The 22,011-nt window shown below is 35.4% G+C and overlaps 1 protein-coding gene across 4 annotated transcripts in view; it reads left to right on the forward strand.

Moving 5' to 3' along the window:
• The window catches only part of USP9X (ubiquitin specific peptidase 9 X-linked), an 80,886-nt gene that overhangs the window by 13,844 nt on the left and 45,031 nt on the right, over window positions 1-22,011 (forward strand). For all 4 annotated transcript variants that reach the window (XM_059822200.1, XM_059822214.1, XM_059822207.1 and 1 more), the window contains exons 10-20: window positions 1,044-1,148; window positions 2,675-2,881; window positions 3,794-3,930; window positions 8,749-8,882; window positions 13,512-13,599; window positions 15,188-15,530; window positions 17,381-17,476; window positions 19,066-19,277; window positions 20,960-21,200; window positions 21,409-21,558; window positions 21,666-21,786. In XM_059822200.1, coding sequence (XP_059678183.1) covers window positions 1,044-1,148; window positions 2,675-2,881; window positions 3,794-3,930; window positions 8,749-8,882; window positions 13,512-13,599; window positions 15,188-15,530; window positions 17,381-17,476; window positions 19,066-19,277; window positions 20,960-21,200; window positions 21,409-21,558; window positions 21,666-21,786 — 1,834 coding nt within the window. The remainder of the gene's footprint in view (window positions 1-1,043; window positions 1,149-2,674; window positions 2,882-3,793; window positions 3,931-8,748; window positions 8,883-13,511; window positions 13,600-15,187; window positions 15,531-17,380; window positions 17,477-19,065; window positions 19,278-20,959; window positions 21,201-21,408; window positions 21,559-21,665; window positions 21,787-22,011) is intronic.

The following is a 22,011-nucleotide window of genomic DNA, read 5'->3' on the forward strand; positions in this document are numbered from 1 at the left end:
TAAAGAATTTATTCTTTAACAACGCTATTAGTCTCTTTTTTTGGTTTTAAGTGAACTACTGATGCAAGCTTTTAGACGGAAATTAATTTCAAAACTGCTCATGCATGCATTTTTAATACCGTACAAGATTAATTACATCAGAGTTTGTTTTCTTAGGTATTTGTTTCGCATTTTTTATTCTATACTTACAGAAAATTTTCTACAGTAAATCAGCTGTTGATTCACATAGTGCAAAATTATTGGTTTTCAGTGCAGATTTAAGGTATGGGATGCATTTTCCAGTCTGGGCATGTAGAAAAGAAGTTTTTTTCTCGCCCAGAGTTAAAATTGAGCTAACTGTTTTTTCCTTCTTGCCTTCCTACTTGACTGTGAAAATTGTGATGTACACCAAACTCTCATTTAAAAGTGTCTAGTATATAACTCAAAATCTTGCCATTAGTTGTTTGATTGTTAGACTTCCTAAGTTTATAAGCTGCTGGACTTCAAAATGTTGTCTGCCAGCAGGTTGTTTGTAATAGAAAGCTTTAGTTGTCCATGACTCCACTAGCACAAAGGAAGTACTTCAGCTTGAGAAACTATGTGGAAATACTAAAAATTGTTTTACAGCTTAAAACACCTCAATGAAATTCATTGAGGAAGAGGATTTTGAGTCCTTCCTTAAAAAAAAAAAAAAACCAAACAAAACCAAACTACATTAAATTACTGATTTGTAAGTTAAAGTACCTTTTAGCCTTTAGTCTACTGTCCCAGCATGATTTTGTTAAAAAAATAAATATTGTGACACAGCAGTATTTATATTCTAAACAAATACTTGTGTACACACACAGAGAGCCCACTTACATACCTACACATAAAAGGGAAATCTAAATATTTTCACTTCCCAGTGAAGTAAGTATTCAGTTTGCCATGCTGCTTCTACAGCATCAGCTTTTCTTGGTCACCACCTCAAACAGTCGTCTTGTAAAAATGATGTAGGATGTCTTGCTGTTGACTTAATATGCATTGCTACAAATGTTGGTGGATTCTTTTTGTCTTCTTGACAGGCAGGAAAACATGAAGCCATTGTAAAAAACGTACATGATCTCCTTGCAAAATTAGCTTGGGATTTCTCTCCTGAACAGCTTGATCACCTGTTTGATTGTTTTAAGGTAATTATGCATGTTTTGACTGTATTCAGGAAATGGATGTGGATAAGGTGGGTTGTGATGTTGGATACAGATTTATGACTCTTCCAACATCTACTTTCTACTTATTTTAGATACGGGTGGTTTCCTTGTATTAAAAGGCTTCTTAATGTGTATAGCAACAGTCTATAATATTCAATATTAGAAATGCTACATTTTGCTGTTCTTTAATGAGCATTCAATGTGACATTTTTGGTTTAGTTCCTGTCTAAACCAAAGACTAGTTATGATAGTTTAATTGACGATTTTGTTTTCTGGTTTAAATGCTTTTAGGTGATACACATCTGTTGAGGCCTGTAGTATTAAAGTGGTATTTAGCAATCCTAGGACTATTGAATTTTTCAAATAGAACAAGTTATTTATCTTAAATACCTTTTTGCATTTGTTCCAAATCATTCAGTCTGGGTGGTTTAGTAAATAATGGTTTTCTCCTACCATTAGAGTAGGTTTCATCAAGTTTACCAGGCATTGCTACTTCGAATCTTTAAGTAGAGGAGATCAAGGACTTCCATTCCCTGCTCCCCCAACTTCCTCTTTATCATGTAATAATCTTTTTCTCTGGTTAACATAAATATAGAATGAAACAGTCTCAGGAAGATAATGTTGGATGTTTATAAACATATAATGATTTGATTGAAATAGCAAAACAACTTGTTGCTGAAAGTTTGTTATTCACTGGCTTTTTATGTATGCTAACATTAACATTTGCAGCTTCTATCTGGCTTGTTTTCCTCTTCCACTTCTCGGAGGTGATCTGCTGTACTGGAAGATGCAAGCCAGCTTTATTGGACTCAGTTTTCTGTTTTTAGATAAATGCGTTATAGTCCCGTTTTGGCTTACATACAATTTGTGCTCCAGTTAATGGGGGTCTCATAGTTTGGTAAATATGTGTCTAATGTTTTGTAATCTAGGTGCTGAACTAAACACTGAAGAATTTTATGTGTAAACTGTCGCAAGTTGTGTCTGACTTGATAGATGGCTATAAAGTAATGTTATATTGGAAACTTACTTAGAAAAAGGTTAACTTAATGCAGAGGACGTTTGTTTCAGTCAGATTCAGAGGCACCAGTGATATTAAAATTTTACTTACTTAGTGATTATAAGTTATTAAATAAGTCTGTTAAGTATAAGCACAGGAGTTTTGAGAAAGCATTTGCAAGAAACTGCTGAGTCCACTCTATTTGGACTGTTGGTGGACTTGTCAATGATAATGTTAACTTTTACAAGCACGTCTGTGATCTTTAAATATTTTTTTTAAGTCTCAAGTTGAATACACTTTAGTTGTAAAGGCTAGAAGAGCTATTCAGTTGTGTCTGACATGTATTGATCTAATGTGCTTTTTATTTTTAATGAAAGAAATTAATGTGAAAGTTCTTAATATAGTTGCATTTTATCGTTGTATCATTTGTTAACGGTGCAGACTGTGTGTGGAATTTAAAAAAAAAAAAGGGGGGAGGACCGTATTTATACCAAATAAAATGTTTTCTTAGGCAAGTTGGACAAATGCAAGCAAGAAACAGCGTGAGAAACTACTTGAGTTAATTCGTCGTCTTGCAGAGGATGACAAGGATGGTGTGATGGCACACAAAGTGCTGAACCTTTTGTGGAATTTGGCTCATAGTGATGATGTACCAGTTGATATCATGGACCAGGCTCTTAGTGCCCATATTAAAATCTTAGATTACAGCTGTTCACAGGTGAGTAGTCTGGTATGTTCTGTTGTGAAATCAGTCACTGACAGTTTCCTTTCATCCCCCATGAAAAATTCAAGGGATTTGGTAATTTGACAAGTGTTCCTTATAGATTTGTATTATTCTACCAACATCCAGGTACTTTTAAAATGTTATGGGTTATATTTTAAATAACACAGTCGTGCTGTGGAGAGAGCAAAATACATCAGTTTGCCTGTCTTGTTGCAGTTGGTGACATACTGTAATGACCACACTGGAAGGAATTGGAGAAGAACCCTGTCAAAGTAAATAGGGAGAAGGGAAGAGCAGCCCCCCTCCTGTCTTTGCTTTTTTCTGAACTTGATTATGCTAATTTGTTTGGGTGGGGAGTTTTTTCAGTAAGTCCTTGTATGCCTTATATAATACTGGAAAGGACCTAGCAAAGGACAGTGAAAACTATTACACGCTGTCCTTCCCCACCCAAACTTCTGTGGAAGTCTGCCAGAATAATAATTCATTGTGGTTCAAAATCCATTATATGTCTTGACAGCCACTGGCAGGTTTTGTTTCTTAGTTGTTAAGAAACAGTTTCTCATTGTTTCTTGATATTTTATAGCAGTTTACTCAGAGTACCAGTGAGTAGAAATAAATGAAAAAAGGGAAGGAGTAAATTACGCTGATCGTATCTAGCTACAGGTTTTCTTAAATATGTACTGAATGCTTAAGTGCTTGAAGGCAGAGAGTTTGTAGCACACTGATAGCTTCTGCCAACATGTAGTGCTGCTCAGATACTTCTCTTATGCTTGCATGCTTCAGAACTCAGTTGATCTAGTATTTGTGTGGCTTTGTATGTTCTGTTCCATCTTGGAAACAAAGTAAGGGAATGATGATAGTTTCTGCAATATACTTGATTTTGATTATAAATGCTTGTTCTTTAAGGATCGAGATACTCAAAAGATCCAGTGGATAGATCGTTTTATAGAAGAGCTTCGCACAAATGACAAATGGGTCATTCCTGCACTGAAACAAATTAGAGAAATTTGCAGTTTGTTTGGTGAAGCACCCCAAAACTTGAGGTAAGAATGAAATGCAAATTAAGTTTTGTCTGTTAGATGTTGAATGGGTTGGAATGAGGCAAATTTTAAAATTTTTTTTACAAGAGGTGGTGAAATCATAACCTGTGTTTGAAAATGTTCTGGAGCTTATTTTAATGTGTATAAATAGCCTCTAAAAAGTCAGACAGCTAGTTTCAGTAAAAGAGCGTTAACTGTTTCCTCAAACATGCTTTTATTAATTTTTAGAATAGTAGTCTGATCTGTGGAAAATCTGGGTTTGTTTTTCTGTTATCCATGAACTTCCCTGCCTAACAATGGAATTAGCTTACAAAGTATAAATATATTTTATGTGTATATATGTATGCACACACACGAACATACCCACCCATACCTGTTCTTTGACGATAAATTTATAGAGGTCATGTAGTTTCTTTCTTTGAAATCAAAGGTGACTTTTTTTGTCTGGGAAAAATACTGATTCTCTCTCCTGAATGGAAGAGATTAGAAATGTGTTGGGTTTGTTTTATTGTGTTATTTTGTGGTTGGGGGTGTGTGTGTTCATTTGTTTTCGAAAGGAAGAAAAAAAGAAAAGAAAAGCCGTTGTCCATTTGGACTTGTTAAAATATACATGCTTATTTTGATTATTTTAAATGTCTTCTCACTACAGAAGTATCTGAGATTCTGGGCCCCTAACATTTTTTGGTGTCCACATCAGAATTTTTACAAACTCCAGAAAAATGTTGTTTGCTTATCAGTGTTGCATAATTGTTTTAATTCTTGTAAGCAGGTAAACTATTCAAATTAGTGTTGCTATTACAGTCTGCTTGCGAGAAGGATCATGGCAGGGAAAGTTGAAGAAAATAAGTCTTTAGTTTACACAATGTTATTTTCTTACTGATACCGTTTTAAGGAGCTGTGATAGTATTGCATTCCTGGCTCTTGGAGATTTCTTGATTCATTTAGTTTGCAACAGCTTTCTCAATTTTCATGACATTTTAATTCTGTACAGTTTCACATTAATGATTTTTTGAGGTTTTTCCAACAAGGTTACGAAGTTAGAGTCTTTGCTTTAAGTAGTTATTGAAGTAGAGCTCATTCAAGGCACTGATTAGGTTTCTGCTCTGAATTAATCTTGGGAGGAACCTAACTTCTTTTGATTGTGGAAATTTAGGTTCCCTGTATGGTATATGTACAGTTAGATGGCTTGAATATCTCCTTTTTCTTTCCTTTTTTTTTTTTTTTTTGTTAGACCACCTCTTCCATTCCTCAGATTTCAGGGAATTCTGCATTGCAGTATGTGATAATACCTCATTTTTATGCAGAACTTGAATATGCTTATGGCAGGAAATTAAACTTCGAATTCAAGGTTTTAATCAAGGAACTTCTAAAGACCTCTTCCTGTGGAGAAGCCTTGGTTAGCAAGATACTGTTGAGGGAGTCTTTTTAGTCAGGTAGTATTACCCCATAATATTTATACTACTCTTTTGGGGTGGTTCAGTTGATCAGCATTGGCAATTCAAAGTTTAGTCCAGAATGACTAAGGCTGCGGATTCTTGGCAAAAATAAGTACAAATTATCTTATGCCACTGGCACTATAGAGATTATTTTGAGGAGGATTTAATTGTTGCTAGTTATTCATGCAGTTGAGCAAAGTGATGAATTGGTTATACAGTTGCTGTGGCAAAGTTTAACTCTGTGACCACAAAGAAATGCTACATGTTTCTGGAAGTTTAGCTTAACCAGAACTGCAACAACATAAGAAAATAATTCTTATTTAGGTGCAAGGATTCTTATGGGTGTAAGGATACTTCTTAAGGAATAATCAACTTTATTACTCAACGTACTGACCTTTAGTGTACAGATAATTAATCACCTTAATTTTCTCTGTGTGGCTGATGGAGGTAGAGCTTCTTATAGACCCATTTCAAGCACTTAAGTTTGACCTGTATCTACTCAAGCAGTATAAGATCGGTCTCCTAAATTCTTCCACAGAAGAATTAACTGAACATTGAGAGGATCTCCTATAACAATTTAGGGGTTTTGTTAGTGCTTTAAGGCGACAATGATGCTAGCTTCAAGTCACTTTTTAGACTAAATAGTAGAATTTGCTGGGTCTGGTCGCTGCTCCTTGGACCTTTACTGTCTACTTTTAATGATACATAGCATTTGTTCATCTAGTAGAAGAACTCTCAACTTCAAAAGTTGTTACACGTGCAGTATTATGTTGGGCAAGTTATATGTGCTGATAAATAATTTTTTTTAATCCATTTAAATTAAGTTGTTTGGAATTTTGCCTTTGTCACTTTGCCAATATTTTTCTAGCAAATAAGCATGCATTCTAACTACTAAATATCCTCTTTAGTATTTCCAGAGTACTTTGGTACCCATTTCAAAATGCTAATTTTTCTTCTTATGCATTGGCTTTTGATATCCATTTATTAGAAACACAATGAAAAGATGAGTTTTTCTGTTAAGTGAGGAGCATGAAAAATTGCAGTTATTGCTAAAGGAATATGTCCCAATGGCAACATCATCGTTTAGCCTAATCTCAGATGGTTAAGGAATAATTCTATAGCTGCATGTGAAGTTTGCTTTAATTCTAGAAAGCGTGCTAGAAAGTCTTCTCAGATCAGCTTTTTTCTGTGCCTAAAGACAATCGTCTTGCCTTTGACTCCGTCCTAGCAGATGATCAAAATAACATCTTATGTGTTGCTCACAAATACTATGTAACAACTCACAACTCATAGCTCATAACTCTAGTTCTTAGAATTATTCAACTTTTAGAAGTAGTTGCTAACCAAGATGAATCCATGTGTCCAAATTTACTGTTTGTGCACATGGTTGAGAAAGGAGAAAAGTAAAAAAAGTCTAGCATGGAAGATTTATTTAGTCTTCTGCCTATAATGCTTTCCTTTTCTGATACTTTGTAAGATTGGTACAAACGCATAATATTATGAGTATATAAATATGTGCATCAATAGCTTGATTCAACAAGATATGCCATCTTGCTTCTGCTTGTTCCTTTAGCTGTTTCATCACATGTATTTCCCAAATAGTCAATGTTCTTATTTACTGTTATCCTTTGTAAATGCATCTCTCTATCTAGAGGTAACATCTCGGGTAGCCACTAAAATAGAGACATCCAGTCTTTTGCTGGTTTTGCTGCTGGTTTATGCTGAGCAAGGAGGGTTGGTGGAGGTGGAATGAAATGTAATTGGGAAGTTTCTTAAAGTGAAAATAGAGGATGTTCTTTCTGGGTATGTGAAGTCCTGTATGTTTTCTTCCTTCATGCTTCCGTCTGTTTTGGTTTCTCTCCGACAAATGTCTGGGTCTTTCTTTTTTTAAACACAGCTTGTGTTTTAAGTGCCTCTTTCAAGCTGTTTTGGAAAGCTCTGCACATTATGAAATTTAATCTTCTGAAGACCTTTGTGTGCTTAGCAGGCCAAATTCTGTTGGTTGCAGATAACAAAATTATTGGAAGGGTATTGATGGCTTCTGTCTTTTAAACCCAGATTGACAGTGATCTTTGGCCCAGTGAATCAATTTATGTGCTGTTCTTACATGTACAGGGAAATGTGGTTATTGGCTGCAAGTTCGTTATCAGCTGGTGCTGGAACTGGGATTTCTTGCCTTCCCTACTGTTCTCAAAAGGTGTGGCGGTACTGTAGAGTGCTGTAGGTCATCTAGTATGGAGTCCCTGTTTCCTAGGAAGGATGAGAGTTTCTACCTGTAATCCCTTCAGCTACTTTCTGGGGTCTGCTTTCTTTTAAGTGTTGAAGGAAAGGAAAAAAACAGTTCTGAAATCACATTTATATTTCTTCAGGGCAGGCTATGGGATCAGCTGAGTGGAAATACAGTGAGGAACACCCCTCTTTCTCCCCCCCCCCCCCTTTTTTTTTTTCCCTCTCTTTACCATGGAAGAGCAGTGCAAATTTGCATTGTTTATGCAGCCAAGATCAGTGCTCTGATCTACGGAAGTTGAGGCATTTTGAGACTATTCTGCAGAGGTTATTAGTCCCTAAGTTCTAGAATTTGATAAGCTCATGGCATGTGGGTTTTGGACCCAAGCTCTGTATTTTCTCTTGCAGTTTGCTTTTCTAATCTAATTATGTCTAGTATTGTTTGAGAGCAGCATTTTTGGTCAGACCTTGATAATAGACTTAAATTATCATCTAATTATTTATTTTCTTAGACTTTACTATTCTTCTTAAACTATATGCTCTGCATAACTAAGCTTTTTATGTTTGTACCAACATTTTTTCAGGTAGATATTGTTAGAAAAAACAAACAATGCAGAGTTGTGCAGTTTCTTTTAAGTCTTGAAAGAATTGGCGTGATTACTGGCTGGTGTTCTTTCACTATAGTTTTTAAGACCATGAGCTTTTGTTTTGAAAATTGACCTAGTTTTACTTAGTGTTTTAATATTAAATTTAGAAAAGAATATCGGATGGATGTGGAAGAAACTGTGGTGATGCATATTGTAGTTGTACTACAGTTGGAAGGTCTCTATCTTTACTATGCAGTTTGTGGGCAGGTATTTCTATTCCTGTCTTGCTGCAGATATTATCCCTGCAGCATACTGAGCTGCTCAGATTGATTTGATATTTTTCATACGTACTGTAACTGTATAATCCTCATTAACTGCTTTTAATAACTGGTACGAATTGTTGATGTGTCAGAAGAAAAAATAATATTGTCAGAGACTTAATATGCTTTCTATTAGAGATCTTTCAGGAAAATTTGGAACTTGCATCAAAGACGAGTTTCTTAAATGGATTTCTGAACTGTTAGGTACAAGACGTCTCCCCTTTTCTTATAACACTTGTGTTTTAATTTCAGTCAAACTCAGCGAAGTCCCCATGTGTTTTACCGACATGACTTAATCAATCAACTTCAGCACAATCATGCCCTAGTTACACTGGTTGCAGAAAATCTCTCTGCCTATATGGAAAGCATGAGGCAGTATGCTAAAGGTAAGTGTTAAAATAAAAATTGCCTCATAAATAGAGTGTGTGAAAACTTGAGTTGAAAATGGAGTTAAAAGCAATTTCTTACAATGAAATAACTATTATTTGTTTTATTTTCGAGCATCTGTGGGGTTGGTAGCCTTTGTGGTGTCTGATTGGGCAAGAAAAGCTTAAAATGTAAACATTTTGTTTCATGATAGAAAGTGTGGTGTGTTTTACAGCAGAATATGGAGAAGTGACAGATCTTGTTTATCTGTGGATTGATAAACATCATCGCATCCTACTTCGGCTAGGGTGGTTATTTTTTGTGGAAAGCCCTAATAATAATCTTGGATTTTGTCCCACTTCTAGTTTTGAATTTTTGTAGGCTCCTTTAAAAAATTTTTAATCACCTCTATTTGAAGCCAGTGTTTGGAATTTGTTAGGGAGAAGGACTTCAGACCACAGGGATACTGTTTCTTTTTGCCATGCAGCTCCATTTCTGTCTAGTTGCTTTCTCGCTGCATTTGGTTGTCAGCAACACTTCAGCAGCACGTTGGTATTTATATATTTCAGGCTAAACTCAACCCTTCGCTCATGAGTTTACCCTGTTATTCTGGACTAGCTTTCTAGCTACTGAGGTAGATGTAGGGAAGTGAAGGAGAATGATGTACCAGGAAACTCCTTGTTACTCTGGAGCACAGTACTTTATATAGAGAATTAAGCCAACAGATATGAGAAGAGGAGACTTATGCCCTCCCACATCTACTTTATTGACTGGAACTAGGGACCATTCGACCCTAGCATCATAATATCCTGCCAGCTTTTCAGTTACATCTCAAAAATGACACAGTATGTTATGTAGGAATTCAATGTAGATTGTTCAGAGAGGACAGGATATTTGCACATTGCAAAGCCTGTATGTATGTCTTCCAATGCTTAGGTAAGTTGCCTAGGCACCTTTTAATTTTTGAATTAATTTAATTTTCGAGTACTTGATAAAAGATACCCAAAATACATCCTGAAAGACTTGTTTGAATAATGGTGCTATATGAAGATGGCTAAATCTGCATACTGCAGCTATATTTCTCTATTCAGGAATACATGAGGGGGTTTACCCTAATTTAAGTTCCTTAATTAATGATAGCATTACACTAATTAATGTTAAAATAATGCGAAATGCTTTGTTCTGTTCTCAAGCCATACTGTCTTAGGCTTAGTCTTCTCTGGGAAGGTGGAATAGAACAAGTATTATTTCATGTAACTTCTGTAAGCTGTTGGAGTGCTCTTTAACTTTGCTAAAGTGATGCAAAAATGCAATTTCATTTATAATGAACTTTGCCTCTTAACTATATGGATAGCTTAGAATCTATGATTCTTTCCTTCTCTCGGATTTTGACCAGCTATGAAATCTAGGGTTTGGCCTCAGGGTTATGACAGAAACATAATCAACTACTATATTCTAATGCAGTGTTGTCTTTGTCCAAAAATAGCCTACACATACTGTTAATGTATGAACTATTATTAATTAATTTCCATTATTTTTAAACTCTGAAGCCAAAGGTCGTTTTTGACAATATTGCTTACCTATCAAATTGTTGGTTACTTTGGCAGAAAAATTAGGCTTATGTGTTGCATGGTTCTTCTCTTGTGCCAAAAAACACATTCCATCGCCCTGCCCCTTCCCAACTATAATGACTTGGTAAAGCAGTAACATAAACATCTTCAGCACGATAGGAATTACAAGTGTGCAAAGAGTTTAATTACAGAGCCATTAAATGCTTTCCAGAGACAAAGCTGCTGCAGAACTTCTGCTTGTTTTCATCAGAGTACAAAACCAGATGAACAATAGTGTGGATTTTTTTTTTATTACATGCTTTATTATATGATTAAGGGCAGCCAGAAAATGTCTCCTAATGTTCTGGATACTGTACTAAGACTGTAATACACAGTTCCTGTGCAACTTCTCTTTCAGTTTTATATATTAAATAGAGCAGAACATAGACCACTGTGAAGTTTGCCTTCCATGCCTTCCTGCAGGAGGAGAAAAGATAGTGGGGGGGCAGGGAAGGGAATAAATGAAAGGAGAAGAAAGAAGATTATGATTGTGAGGACAGGAAGAAAGAATTGGACAGCCGTAGAATTAAGCTGAGCTAGGGAAGGTGAATGAGACAGGGAGAAAATTCAAGGCAAACATCCAAACAGCAGAGGTCAAACAAATGCCATGGGGGAAAAAACCTCCAATTGCTCACAGATCTTTTTGGCAGTTAATGGCACAATTGCTGTGTAATTTGTGATTATTTTTGCTGCATTTTTATTTTCCTTGAAGGTTTCCATACTTGTGTTCTGTGGTGGAGAACAGTGTTCCCATTCTCCTGTTATTCACTAATGCATACTCTTTTCTATCATGCTCCCTTTTATGATTGCCTTTTTAAGGTTAAAGAAAAGCCTAATCTGTTTCAGAATTTTTTCCATCATCTGTGACTTTCTCTTCTACTGAACTCACCCTTTCCTCCAACTCTGCAAAGTGCTCCCTGAGATGAGACAACTGCTATTGCATTGCATAGTCCTCAAGGAGGAGGTCACAGTTTCATCTCTTTGACTATTTATCAAAGACCTTTTGAAAATTTAAAAATATTGCTAGCCAGTTCTTTATCTTCTGTTTTTCTGAAGTAATAAAAAAATCCAAAGTGTTAAAAAATGTAATTATTTGTAGAAATTGTACCATATGATCTTCTATGTCTGTTTATCACTAATTATACTTGAATTTTCAACCAGTCATTTTTTGATCTATAATTTCTCTGTTCATTCCTCTGCTCCTGTATGTAGAAAGAATTTTTAAGGAGATCACACTTAGCCTTGCTGTAGGATTCACAGTGTAGAAAATGAATCGGGCAACTGTAGAAAGATGCTAAGATGGAGAATATTTAGGGAGACTGAATTTTTTTGTAGTTCAGAGTTTTTCAGCATTCTTAAGTACATACATATTGCCTTTGGGCAACTGACTGGCCTTTAATACTTGAATTCTTCTATCATTGAGACTATTGACACTTGGGTCTGTGGACTAATCTCTATTGAGAAAAAAAACCCCCAAATAGTCCCCATAGTTAAAACAAACGAATGACAACACCCCCACCCCCCCCCCAATAAAACAAAAAACCCCACCCAAAACATGCAACACTTGAAGTAATTAGTTTTAATTTCTCTGCAATATGCTTATCTACCATAGTTGTTTCTTCTAGACCCACAGCATATTTTTCAGGTTTTCTACTTCTAATACTTAAATAATTTTTCTTCTGCTACTTTTAGATGATTTCTTCAGAATTTTTTTCACATTTCTTCTTTTGGTAATTGCCCATTTATGCTCACTACATTAGGGTTATAATTTAAATTTTTGAAGAATTCCTGGTGAACATAATGTCCCCAGTTTTGTAGACATAAGTTAACTACTAGTCTTCTGTTTTTCCCTTTTATTTAGTTTTTAAGCTAATGTACCTTTTGCACTTGTACATAGAGAGCAGTATTTATGACAACTATTTTTCTCCTAAATTTGAAACACTGATGATGCACTTCAGCTGTTAGACTTGTTTGGGTGTGGGCGTTTTTTTTCCCATCCTTGATACAATAGGAGATACTGATTTTTCAGTTCTGAAGATAAATTTTACCATGAGTAAAGACTGAGATAGTCTCCCACAGCTGGGTCATCTATGTTAAATGCAATCTGTATACCTTTGCAAATAAGCAATACAGTATTAACTAGTTTATAATGGAGCTGTCATAATGAACATGTGTCATGATGAAATAGTAGTAGTACAGATCAAGGTAGTGCAAGTACAGATCCAGATTGTATCTCTTTAATTTAAAGCAAAACAAAAGCCAAACAAAACCACACCAAAACCAAGTTCCTATGAAGCAAACAGCTGTTTGTTAAACAGAATATTATGCTGAGATTTGATAAAATGCAGATAAAAGTTTGACTTCTTGCCTTACTTTCAAATTACTCAACAACCTCTGTTTCAAGCTTGTCAGTATTACAAGCATTTGTTTTTCGTACGTGGAAACTTGCAGTAAGTAAAGTTGTCATACTTTGCTCCTCCCAAGTGATGTCATGTACATAGCTACTTATAAAGGTGTTAAAAGAACTGGAGTTGTGATTTCCTGTGGAGAGAAAAAACCCTAAGAATGGCAGACTGAAATTTTGGAAAAGATACTCTGTAACAAAACTAAAGCATCCTCAGAAAAAGCACTGGATAACCTGAATTATATGCTTGGTATACTTTTATTTTAACTGACTTCTCCCTTCAAACTGATTACTTGAAATAAGGAGAAATTGACTTGAATAAGTAGAATGCATGTTCTTAATTCTTCTGTAATACTTTCATTATCGTGAATGATGAGCATGTGTATTTCTGCACAAGTGTTTGTTGATTTGATTATAGACCTCAGTAATCTTTGCCTATACCTATTTTAATTTAGGATGAAATATTAACTGGTAGCAGGCTGCTGAAAATTATTTTCATACACCGTACTGAAAATGTATTGTTCTTTGAGTGTTCTTAATTATGTTCAGACTAATAAGTCTTCAAACATGTCCTGTCTTTTAGAGTCAGTGTGTCTTTTCTGAAGGCATTTTCTAATAAAACTTTATATTTGCAGAGCATGGTGAATATGATCCTCAAACTGTAAGACCAGGAAGCAGATACAGTCATGTGCAGGAAGTACAGGAGCGACTTAACTTCTTACGGTTAGTTTTAACTTGATCATTTGTTTAACTTCTGTAAGAGCACTTTAAATACTTTGAAGGAAAAAAAAATCCCTTGGTATCTCTTTCTCTTACCTAGTTTTAAGTTGCTGTGTTAACTTCTTCCAAAACTCAAATGCAAAAATACACCAAATGTTTTTGTTTTGGTGTTTAGTTTTTTGGGTTTTGGGTTTTTTTTTCCCTGCAGAGGGCTTCTGTGCTAGTATTGGAATATTCAAATAAAGTTTAGTGGGATCTTTGCAATCCAAGGCTCTGATTCTGCACTAAGATTTGTATGGGCTTTTTCTGTCTGTGTGCAGAACCCTACTGACTTTAATACAGTGTGGGTGTGGATACAGTCACATGCGTAGTGGTGTAACTTAGCTGAAAATCAAAATATTCCATGTAGGTATATGCCCACGTTTCCTTATTTTTTGTACCACACCAGAGTTAAATCTGTGATCATAAACTGACGTATACTTGTGTCAGATGTTAGGTTGTCAGCGACTGAGCCTTAGAAAGAGTTTGGGTTAAAAAAATTATTTGGATGACTTTTGACTAGCTGCTGTTTGAGTCAAATAAGAAAACAAAGGATCTTGGCTCTGTCTCTCTCGTCTTTTTCTTCCGTGGTTTTAACCTGTTTTAGACAAGTAAAAATACATAAACTGTCAAACTGTCAAGTTCTGAAGTATTTTTTTACTTGTTTTCCGAGATGTCTCTTTTTGCTTTTTAAAATTTTACCAAGAATTTTTATGAATTAAACTGAAGTGTTAAACAAGTGTTTAATGACATTATACGATAGCATATGGATAGCAGGCTTAATTTATCACTCCTGCATGTTAAGAATTGTAACTTCCTTTATGTTTACTAGTTGTTAATGTAAAGGAATTAATGAAGTCCCATGGCTGTCAAATGTAGAACATGTAGGTAGCAATTTCTGAAAAGCAATGCCATAACTTAGTGTCTGTTTTCTTTTACAAAGAAAAGATTTTTGAATCATAAAAATGATTCTGAAGAACTTTGATTATCGTTTGTTCTTCCTGAAACATTCTTAGTGTTAACTCTGATTTGAAGTTCTTAATAGTTCTTTAATAATTATTTAACACAAACGAAAAACTTACCTAAATAAAAGGAAAAATTACCAGTTCATTGACTTGTGCTTCTGTCTCTGTTCCATAGAAATGATACCTTATTTTGTGATTTCGCTAGTGAGTGCTAAAACATAGTGAATGATCGCAAAAGTAACTTAATCTCTTATGTTGTGACCTGACTTTTAAACTAAATAGTTTACATTAGGAGATGTGCATTTGTTTTTATATAATATGTAAACAGTGCTTGGTATTTTTGTGTAAAACATTTTTTGATGAATTTTATTCCTTTTTTTTGTTTGGACTATAAGGTCTTAATCCATTCAAACTTACTAAGAAATCATGGGGCTGATTATGAGTGGACTGATGATGTAAAAAGTTTTCAGGGTCGTACTTACGATATATGTATAATACACATACCTTTTTGCCTGTACTTGTTGCTGAATTGTAACTCTAGATGTCTCTTAGACAGTGCTGTTAATTGTCTCTTTGTTTTGCTCAAGATTTTTATTGAAGGATGGTCAGCTGTGGCTCTGTGCCCCTCAGGCGAAGCAAATATGGAAGTGTTTAGCTGAAAATGCGGTTTATCTTTGTGATCGCGAAGCCTGTTTTAAATGGTATTCCAAACTAATGGGGGATGAACCAGACTTAGACCCTGACATTAATAAGGACTTCTTTGAAAATAATGTGCTTCAGCTGGATCCTTCCCTATTAACAGAAAATGGAATGAAATGTTTTGAACGTTTCTTCAAAGCTGTGAACTGTCGAGAAGGAAAGCTAGTAGCAAAGAGACGAGCCTATATGATGGATGATCTGGAATTAATAGGATTAGACTACCTTTGGAGGGTAAGTTAATTGGAGGAAATGTCTGAAAGGTTAACTGCTAAGTCTTCGTCAGTCTCTTTTTATATTTTTAGGAATGAGTAATTTATTAGTTATAGACAGAAATTACAGAAAGCTACTTTTTCAAACTAAATGCATGGATATTGACTTCACTGTCTACCCAGCAAGTATGCAAGTTGGTAACTTTGCAGACTGGTGTTTCATGGAAAGTTATTTGAAACATCAAGTATGTTTGTGTATGCACATGAGATTAAAAATTTGCCTATACTGTTGAAGAAAGGATTATTCATCTCGCAAAGGGCTACGAAGATGATTAGGGGACTGGAGCATCTTTCTTACGAGGAGGGGCTGAGGGACTTGTGTCTTTTTAGTCTGGAGAAGAGAAGACTGAGGTGGGATCTTACTAATGCTTATAAATACTTAAGGGGTGGGTGCCAGGAGGATGGGGCCAGTCTTTTTTTCAGTGGTGCCTAGTGACAGGATGAGAGATAACGGGCACAAACTTGGTCATAGGAAGTTTCATCTAAACATGAGGAGGAACTTCTTGACTTTGAGGGTGGCACAGCACTGGAACAAGCTGCCCAGAGAGGTTGTGGAGTCTCCTTCTCTGGAGATATTCAAAACCCGCCTGGACACATTCCTGTGCAACCTGCTCTAGGTGAACCTTGTCTGGCAGGGAGGTTTGGACTAGATAATCTCCAGAGGTCCCTTCCAACCTCTATCATTCTGTGATTCCAAGTGAATTGTATATAGGTTTCTTTCTCTCTTAATGCACATTAGAACTAAACTTTGTTTTGTGCACTTTATAAGTTAGTTCATGTCATTCATTCTAGTATGGTAAACTGGAGTGATTCTAGATTAGACCCAGTGATCAGTGGTCTGATTCTTTCTCTTATATCCACAACCTTTTGCCTAAACATGATTATAGCTTTTCAAAAGAAATATTGTAGCTTTCTGAAGCTTGCCAAATGTATTGGTGAAAAACATCAGTACTTAATTTGATACTTAATTTTTTCAGAGTATTTCTAGTTTTCAAGAGCCGCATTAGAACCCATAGTAGCACACTGTGGCATGATTATCATGGCTGTGTTTTGTAAAATGTGCCGTATATAAAGCATCAGTCTTCAGTAATTTTGGTTGCAGCTTGTTGAAGGTTTAGGTATTTTAATCATGGTGATAATAGTTAAAACCAAAGTAGATCACAATTTTCATACAAATAAGTTTTCACACAGTGTTTGTGTACAAAGTGCCCGCATAATGCTAGCATGTTTTAGTTGGGGGAATGGACTGACTTGGACCTGCCCTGCTGTTTGGCAGCATGACAGAACTGATGAAGCTTCAGCTCAGTATCCTGCAGTGGTTGTCTGCAAGGGCTGCTTTCAGACCTGGTGGCTAGTATTTAAAATACAGGTTATCAGGTTAGAAACAGAACTAATTTGCCTGTCCCCCTTCCACTCACTCACAACCATTTAAATACTTGAAAATTCTGTTTTTAAATCTTTGGTGATGTAGATTGTTCAACCATCTGAAAAAATAGTTGTCTTATTCTCTGAAACTAATGAAAATGGAAATGTAATGTGAAGATGTATGTATAAATGCTACTTTCATTCTGTTTATAAAGCATTGGCTTGTTTTGCTAACTCTGAACTCCTTTAAACCAGTTAATTCTTAATTTTGACTCTTTAGTGTAAATTGTGTTGATTGTATTTTGTAACTAAGCATTTTAGTTACTTTCACCTCATAAAATAATTAGACATAATGTTGTGTCAACAAACTTATGTAGTTGTTCTGGTTTTAAATTTTATACCAGAAAGTTTTAAGATGTTCTAATACTTTTTTTTTTATTATGCTAGGTTGTGATTCAGGGAAATGATGACATCGCAAACAGAGCGATAGATCTTCTTAAAGAGATCTATACTAATCTTGGCCCAAGATTACAAGTTAATCAGGTAAAAAAAAAAAAAAAAGCAAAAGCAACAAGAAAACTGGAATAAAATATGATAGAAAAACAGTGATAAAATTCAAATTGGTGATATCTTTATACTTTTAAGCTTTGAAAACAGAATAGTTTTCATATTTTGGCGAGTATATTCCTGAGTCCAGCCATCAGGTTCTGGTCAGATGCAGGAGTAGATTTTTTTTCTGGTATTTACAAACTGAACTCTGATAAATTTTTTTCTATTAAATTGATCTGTTGTATTTGCTCTTTCTACTCAGAAAACAGTTCGTATCATAAGCCTTTTGTTGAACTTCCCGTTGCAGTACTTATTTGTACTAGTATGTTCACTGGATGGGTCTTGCTGAGTGTTGTGTCAAGCTAATCTAATCTTTTTTTGTCATGTCCCTTACAAAGGGTCACAGAGTTTCCATATAATGGTCAAGCTGAGCTCTAGCAAATAAGATACTTTCTCCCTGCATTAATATTTGCTGGGAGCTGCGTTTCAGTGGACAGAGAGAAGAGATAATGAGTTTCTGAAAGGTCAGAGGACGTGAACTATTGGATTTTACAAATTTGGAGGGGAATATTGTCCTCCAGACAGTCTCCAGTTGGTAGCTTGCCAGTTGTATTTCTTAGAATTCGAAGTATCATACTTGTCCTCAAGAATGTTTTTATACTCTTCAGAGCTGCCAGTCTGCTAGATAGAGCACTGCTGCTCTAGGTGGTGCATTTACAGCCATTCAAACTGTATCTTACTATAGTGGCAGATAGGCTGTATGCTTCTTTCTTGCTATGGGTCTGGGCTTACTAAGCATGCATAGACCTGTCCATCAGCACATGGTTAGATTAGAGACTTCCAGGAATGTTGGATTTACTTAATGTGCACACAAGTACTTTGTTTCGGTATGCTGGTAACTCCTCTGCTCCTGAGCTCCCTCTGAGAAAAGTGGCTACCGGACTGTGGTTTGCTGCCATAGCTATGACTATAATGTTTCTATTGTGGACTACTACCGGGAGACACTGCAGACTTTTCACAGTGATACTACAGGTTATATGTCAGTCTAGGTCAGGAGCAAGGAGATGTTAGATATTGGGCAGAAGAAAGAGATTTGCTGCAGCTGCCACTATACTGAATCTAGCTCAAAATCCATTTCTGAGTTTATGCAGAAAAAGAGTGTATCTGGAACTGGGTTATGTGATTGGGGAGGGGGGTCTGTAAATGGTCTGTGTTCACCCTTATTGTAAAGTAAGCTAACCTGTACTAGATTGTCAGCTAGAGATTCTTTAATGTAGTCTGCAGAAATGACTAAGAGAAAGTCCAATTTAGTGTTCTCTGCAAACTTTCACTTTTTCTATTTAAGTGTCAGTTTGTACAGTTACAGCTACTGATGACATGCAAAATTTTTGAAGCACACATTAAATTAGAGCTATTTATCAATGGGAGTTTATTCTAAAGTGGAATTAAACAGCTTTATAGAGTAACTGACCTCATTTTGGTTTGTGTTTTGTTTTTTTTTTAACTTCTACCATTGGATTATCCTGCTGAAAAGATGGTTTTTGATATTTCTTGTAATTGCACCATTTTTTAAATGTAATTAGGTAGTGATTCATGAAGACTTCATTCAGTCCTGTTTTGATCGTCTAAAAGCCTCCTATGATACATTATGTGTGTTGGATGGAGATAAAGACAGTATCAATTGTGCAAGACAAGAAGCAATACGAATGGTGAGAGTGTTGACTGTTTTGAGAGAGTACATAAATGAATGTGACAGTGATTACCATGAAGAGAGAACTATTCTACCTATGTCAAGGTATGTGTGAAAATGCACTACTGTGATTTTGATTTGTGTTAACTAAAATATTAGTAATATCTTTGATTTTTACATTCTAAAGGGTTTCTATTCAGGGAATGTATTTATAGAGTTTCAAAATTCCATTTTCTCTGCTAATACATCTAAACTCTGTTCTGTAGTTAAAAATATAGGCCAATATGAAAGGGACAGCAGACTTGAGGATAAACTTGTTTCTGGCGTTTTGTTCTGTAACTAGCAAAATGTACCTTATGGTTAGATTGTTTTGGATGTATTTCTTTTTTTCAGATAATTATTTAAAAGCAATACCATTCTTTAAGTTAGCATGGGCAAACATGCTTTGTTTTTCATAGTCCTGTCATACAAAAACCATGTTGTTAATGTAGATCTTCATCTTCCAGAGTTGTTTACAGAGATGCTAATCTTTGCAAGCTTAAATTTAGGATTATCTCTAAGTGAAATATTCTGTGTAAAAAGGGGAAGAAGAGAACAGCATTTGGAAGTGTATTTATTTTCTGTATACCTTCACTCTTCTTATACTTGTCCTTGAGTAAAAACTTAGCTTAAGTCCTAGCTGCTCCTTCTTTAACTCTCTTCGGTACAAAGAAAAAGGAAACACTTAAATCCGATGTTGTGTAGATACTTTCACAAACAAAATACTTTATTTCTTAAGAGAGGAGGGCAGAACACAAAACTCTTGAAGTGTTCCAGTGTTAGTAGCTGCTGCCTGTGGGAAGAAAGTCTTAAAAATACATAAGGAATACAGTGAGATTGCTATGGATTTATGATGCAGCTAACATATTTTTAGACATGGTGGGGGTTTGTTTTCGCCCAATTTTAGATGCCCTTTTTGTCAAGAATATTGAAGAGATTGCTGTTTCTTCATGATGTGTCAGTAATTTACAGTGCCTCTACAGCATTTTTATTGTATATATTCATTGATTAGTCCTAACTAAGTTCTGTTTTTGATTGCACGTGCATCTTTTTTATGTGGGCTGCTTATTCTAATAACTTTTTCACAGGTCTTGTTAGCAAGGAGCTTTTATGAGGAATTTTTGCCTTCTTTTGTTGCATGGGATTACTTTGTTGGGCTTATCTGGGCACATCTTTCCTAATGAGTTCCCTGCCATTGTGCAAAGTGTGGTCACTACTGGTGTGAAAACGTTTCTTCCTTTTTTGACCTCTTTGAATTTTTTAAAAGCATTTTGATTTTTAAAATTGGAATTATAATATAACAGCTTTTAACAGCTTTTGAAAGAAGGTATTAAGACTTGGTAACCTGATGTTTTTTTCTGATCTTGGTGTATTTAAAACTGAGTTGGCTTGCCAAAAGAGCAAAACATAGTTGCCAGTCTGAGCTTTATTTGCCCATTTTGATCAGGAAATTACAAGCAGGAGGAAGTATCTAAAACTTCGTAAGAGACTTTGTAAAATTCTGTCAATGTTCCTAACCTGACTCTAAAGTTGACCAGATGTTTAATGCACTTGTGTGGAGTGTGGCTTCTTGAAAGATTCTGTGTATGTTATGTTTCCGTAATTGGTGGTGCCTTCACAAAATAATCTCATGCTGGAGTATACCACCGTACGTAAAGATTTGATGTTGGTGCAACACAAAATACAGCAGAAAAAATAGTTTCTTTAATGAGGGCAAAAATAACTTTATCTGGTTTATTTATTTTCAGAGCTTTCCGTGGTAAACATATCACACTGGTAGTTCGTTTTCCAAACCAGGGCCGACAAGTGGAAGATTTGGATATTTGGTCTCATACAAACGACACAATTGGCCAAGTACGGCGTTGTATTCTCAATCGTATTAAAGCCAATAGTGCGCACACAAAAGTAGAACTGTTCATTGGCGGTGAGCTGGTGGATCCTGCAGATGATAGAAAATTAATTGGGCAATTGAATCTCAAAGATAAAACGGTAAGTGTTGCAGGCTGATTATTTATGTCAATTCAGATGTCACTTCCCTTTTGTAAATGCTCGAAAAATACCATGCATGGGATCACTTATTCTTGTGAAATAGTTCATTCCTCCACCTTGTATTATGCCATTAACATTATATCACATGCTTATGTAGTAAAGAATCTTCATTTTTGCATAGTGTTAAACCTACGATTTTGTTTTTCAGCTGATTACGGCTAAGCTTACACAGATAAATTCTAATATGCCCTCAAGTCCAGATAGTTCTTCTGACTCTTCAACTGGTTCTCCAGGCAACCATGGCAATCACTACAGCGATGGTCCAAATCCAGAAGTTGAAAGCTGTTTGCCTGGAGTGGTAAGCATATACTTAGATTCTGAAATGAACAGTTTAAAAGCTTTTTTCCCTATACTTTGTCTTTAACTAACAATTTTTATGGGGTTTTTTTATTTGCTTATTTTAAGATCATGTCACTGCATCCTCGATACATCTCTTTTCTTTGGCAAGTTGCAGACTTAGGCAGTAGCCTAAATATGCCACCTCTTAGAGATGGAGCACGTGTTCTTATGAAGCTCATGCCGCCAGGTAAAACTTCATTTTATCCTGTTTCATATTGTAATATCCTGTATAATAATATCTCACCTGTTACGTAAAAATGAAGTTAGGGGGTTATTTTCTACTTTCTGGTAATTTACTGATACTGTAATTAATGACTGTTACCCTAATTAGGATTGTATGTATTTCTCAAATAGTTATTTCTTGTCTGTCATATAAAGTTGCATAGTTTGTAGTTGATACTGGGGTTCAGTG

Source organism: Gavia stellata, chromosome 1, assembly GCF_030936135.1.
Source record: "Gavia stellata isolate bGavSte3 chromosome 1, bGavSte3.hap2, whole genome shotgun sequence".
Lineage (NCBI taxonomy): Eukaryota > Metazoa > Chordata > Aves > Gaviiformes > Gaviidae > Gavia > Gavia stellata.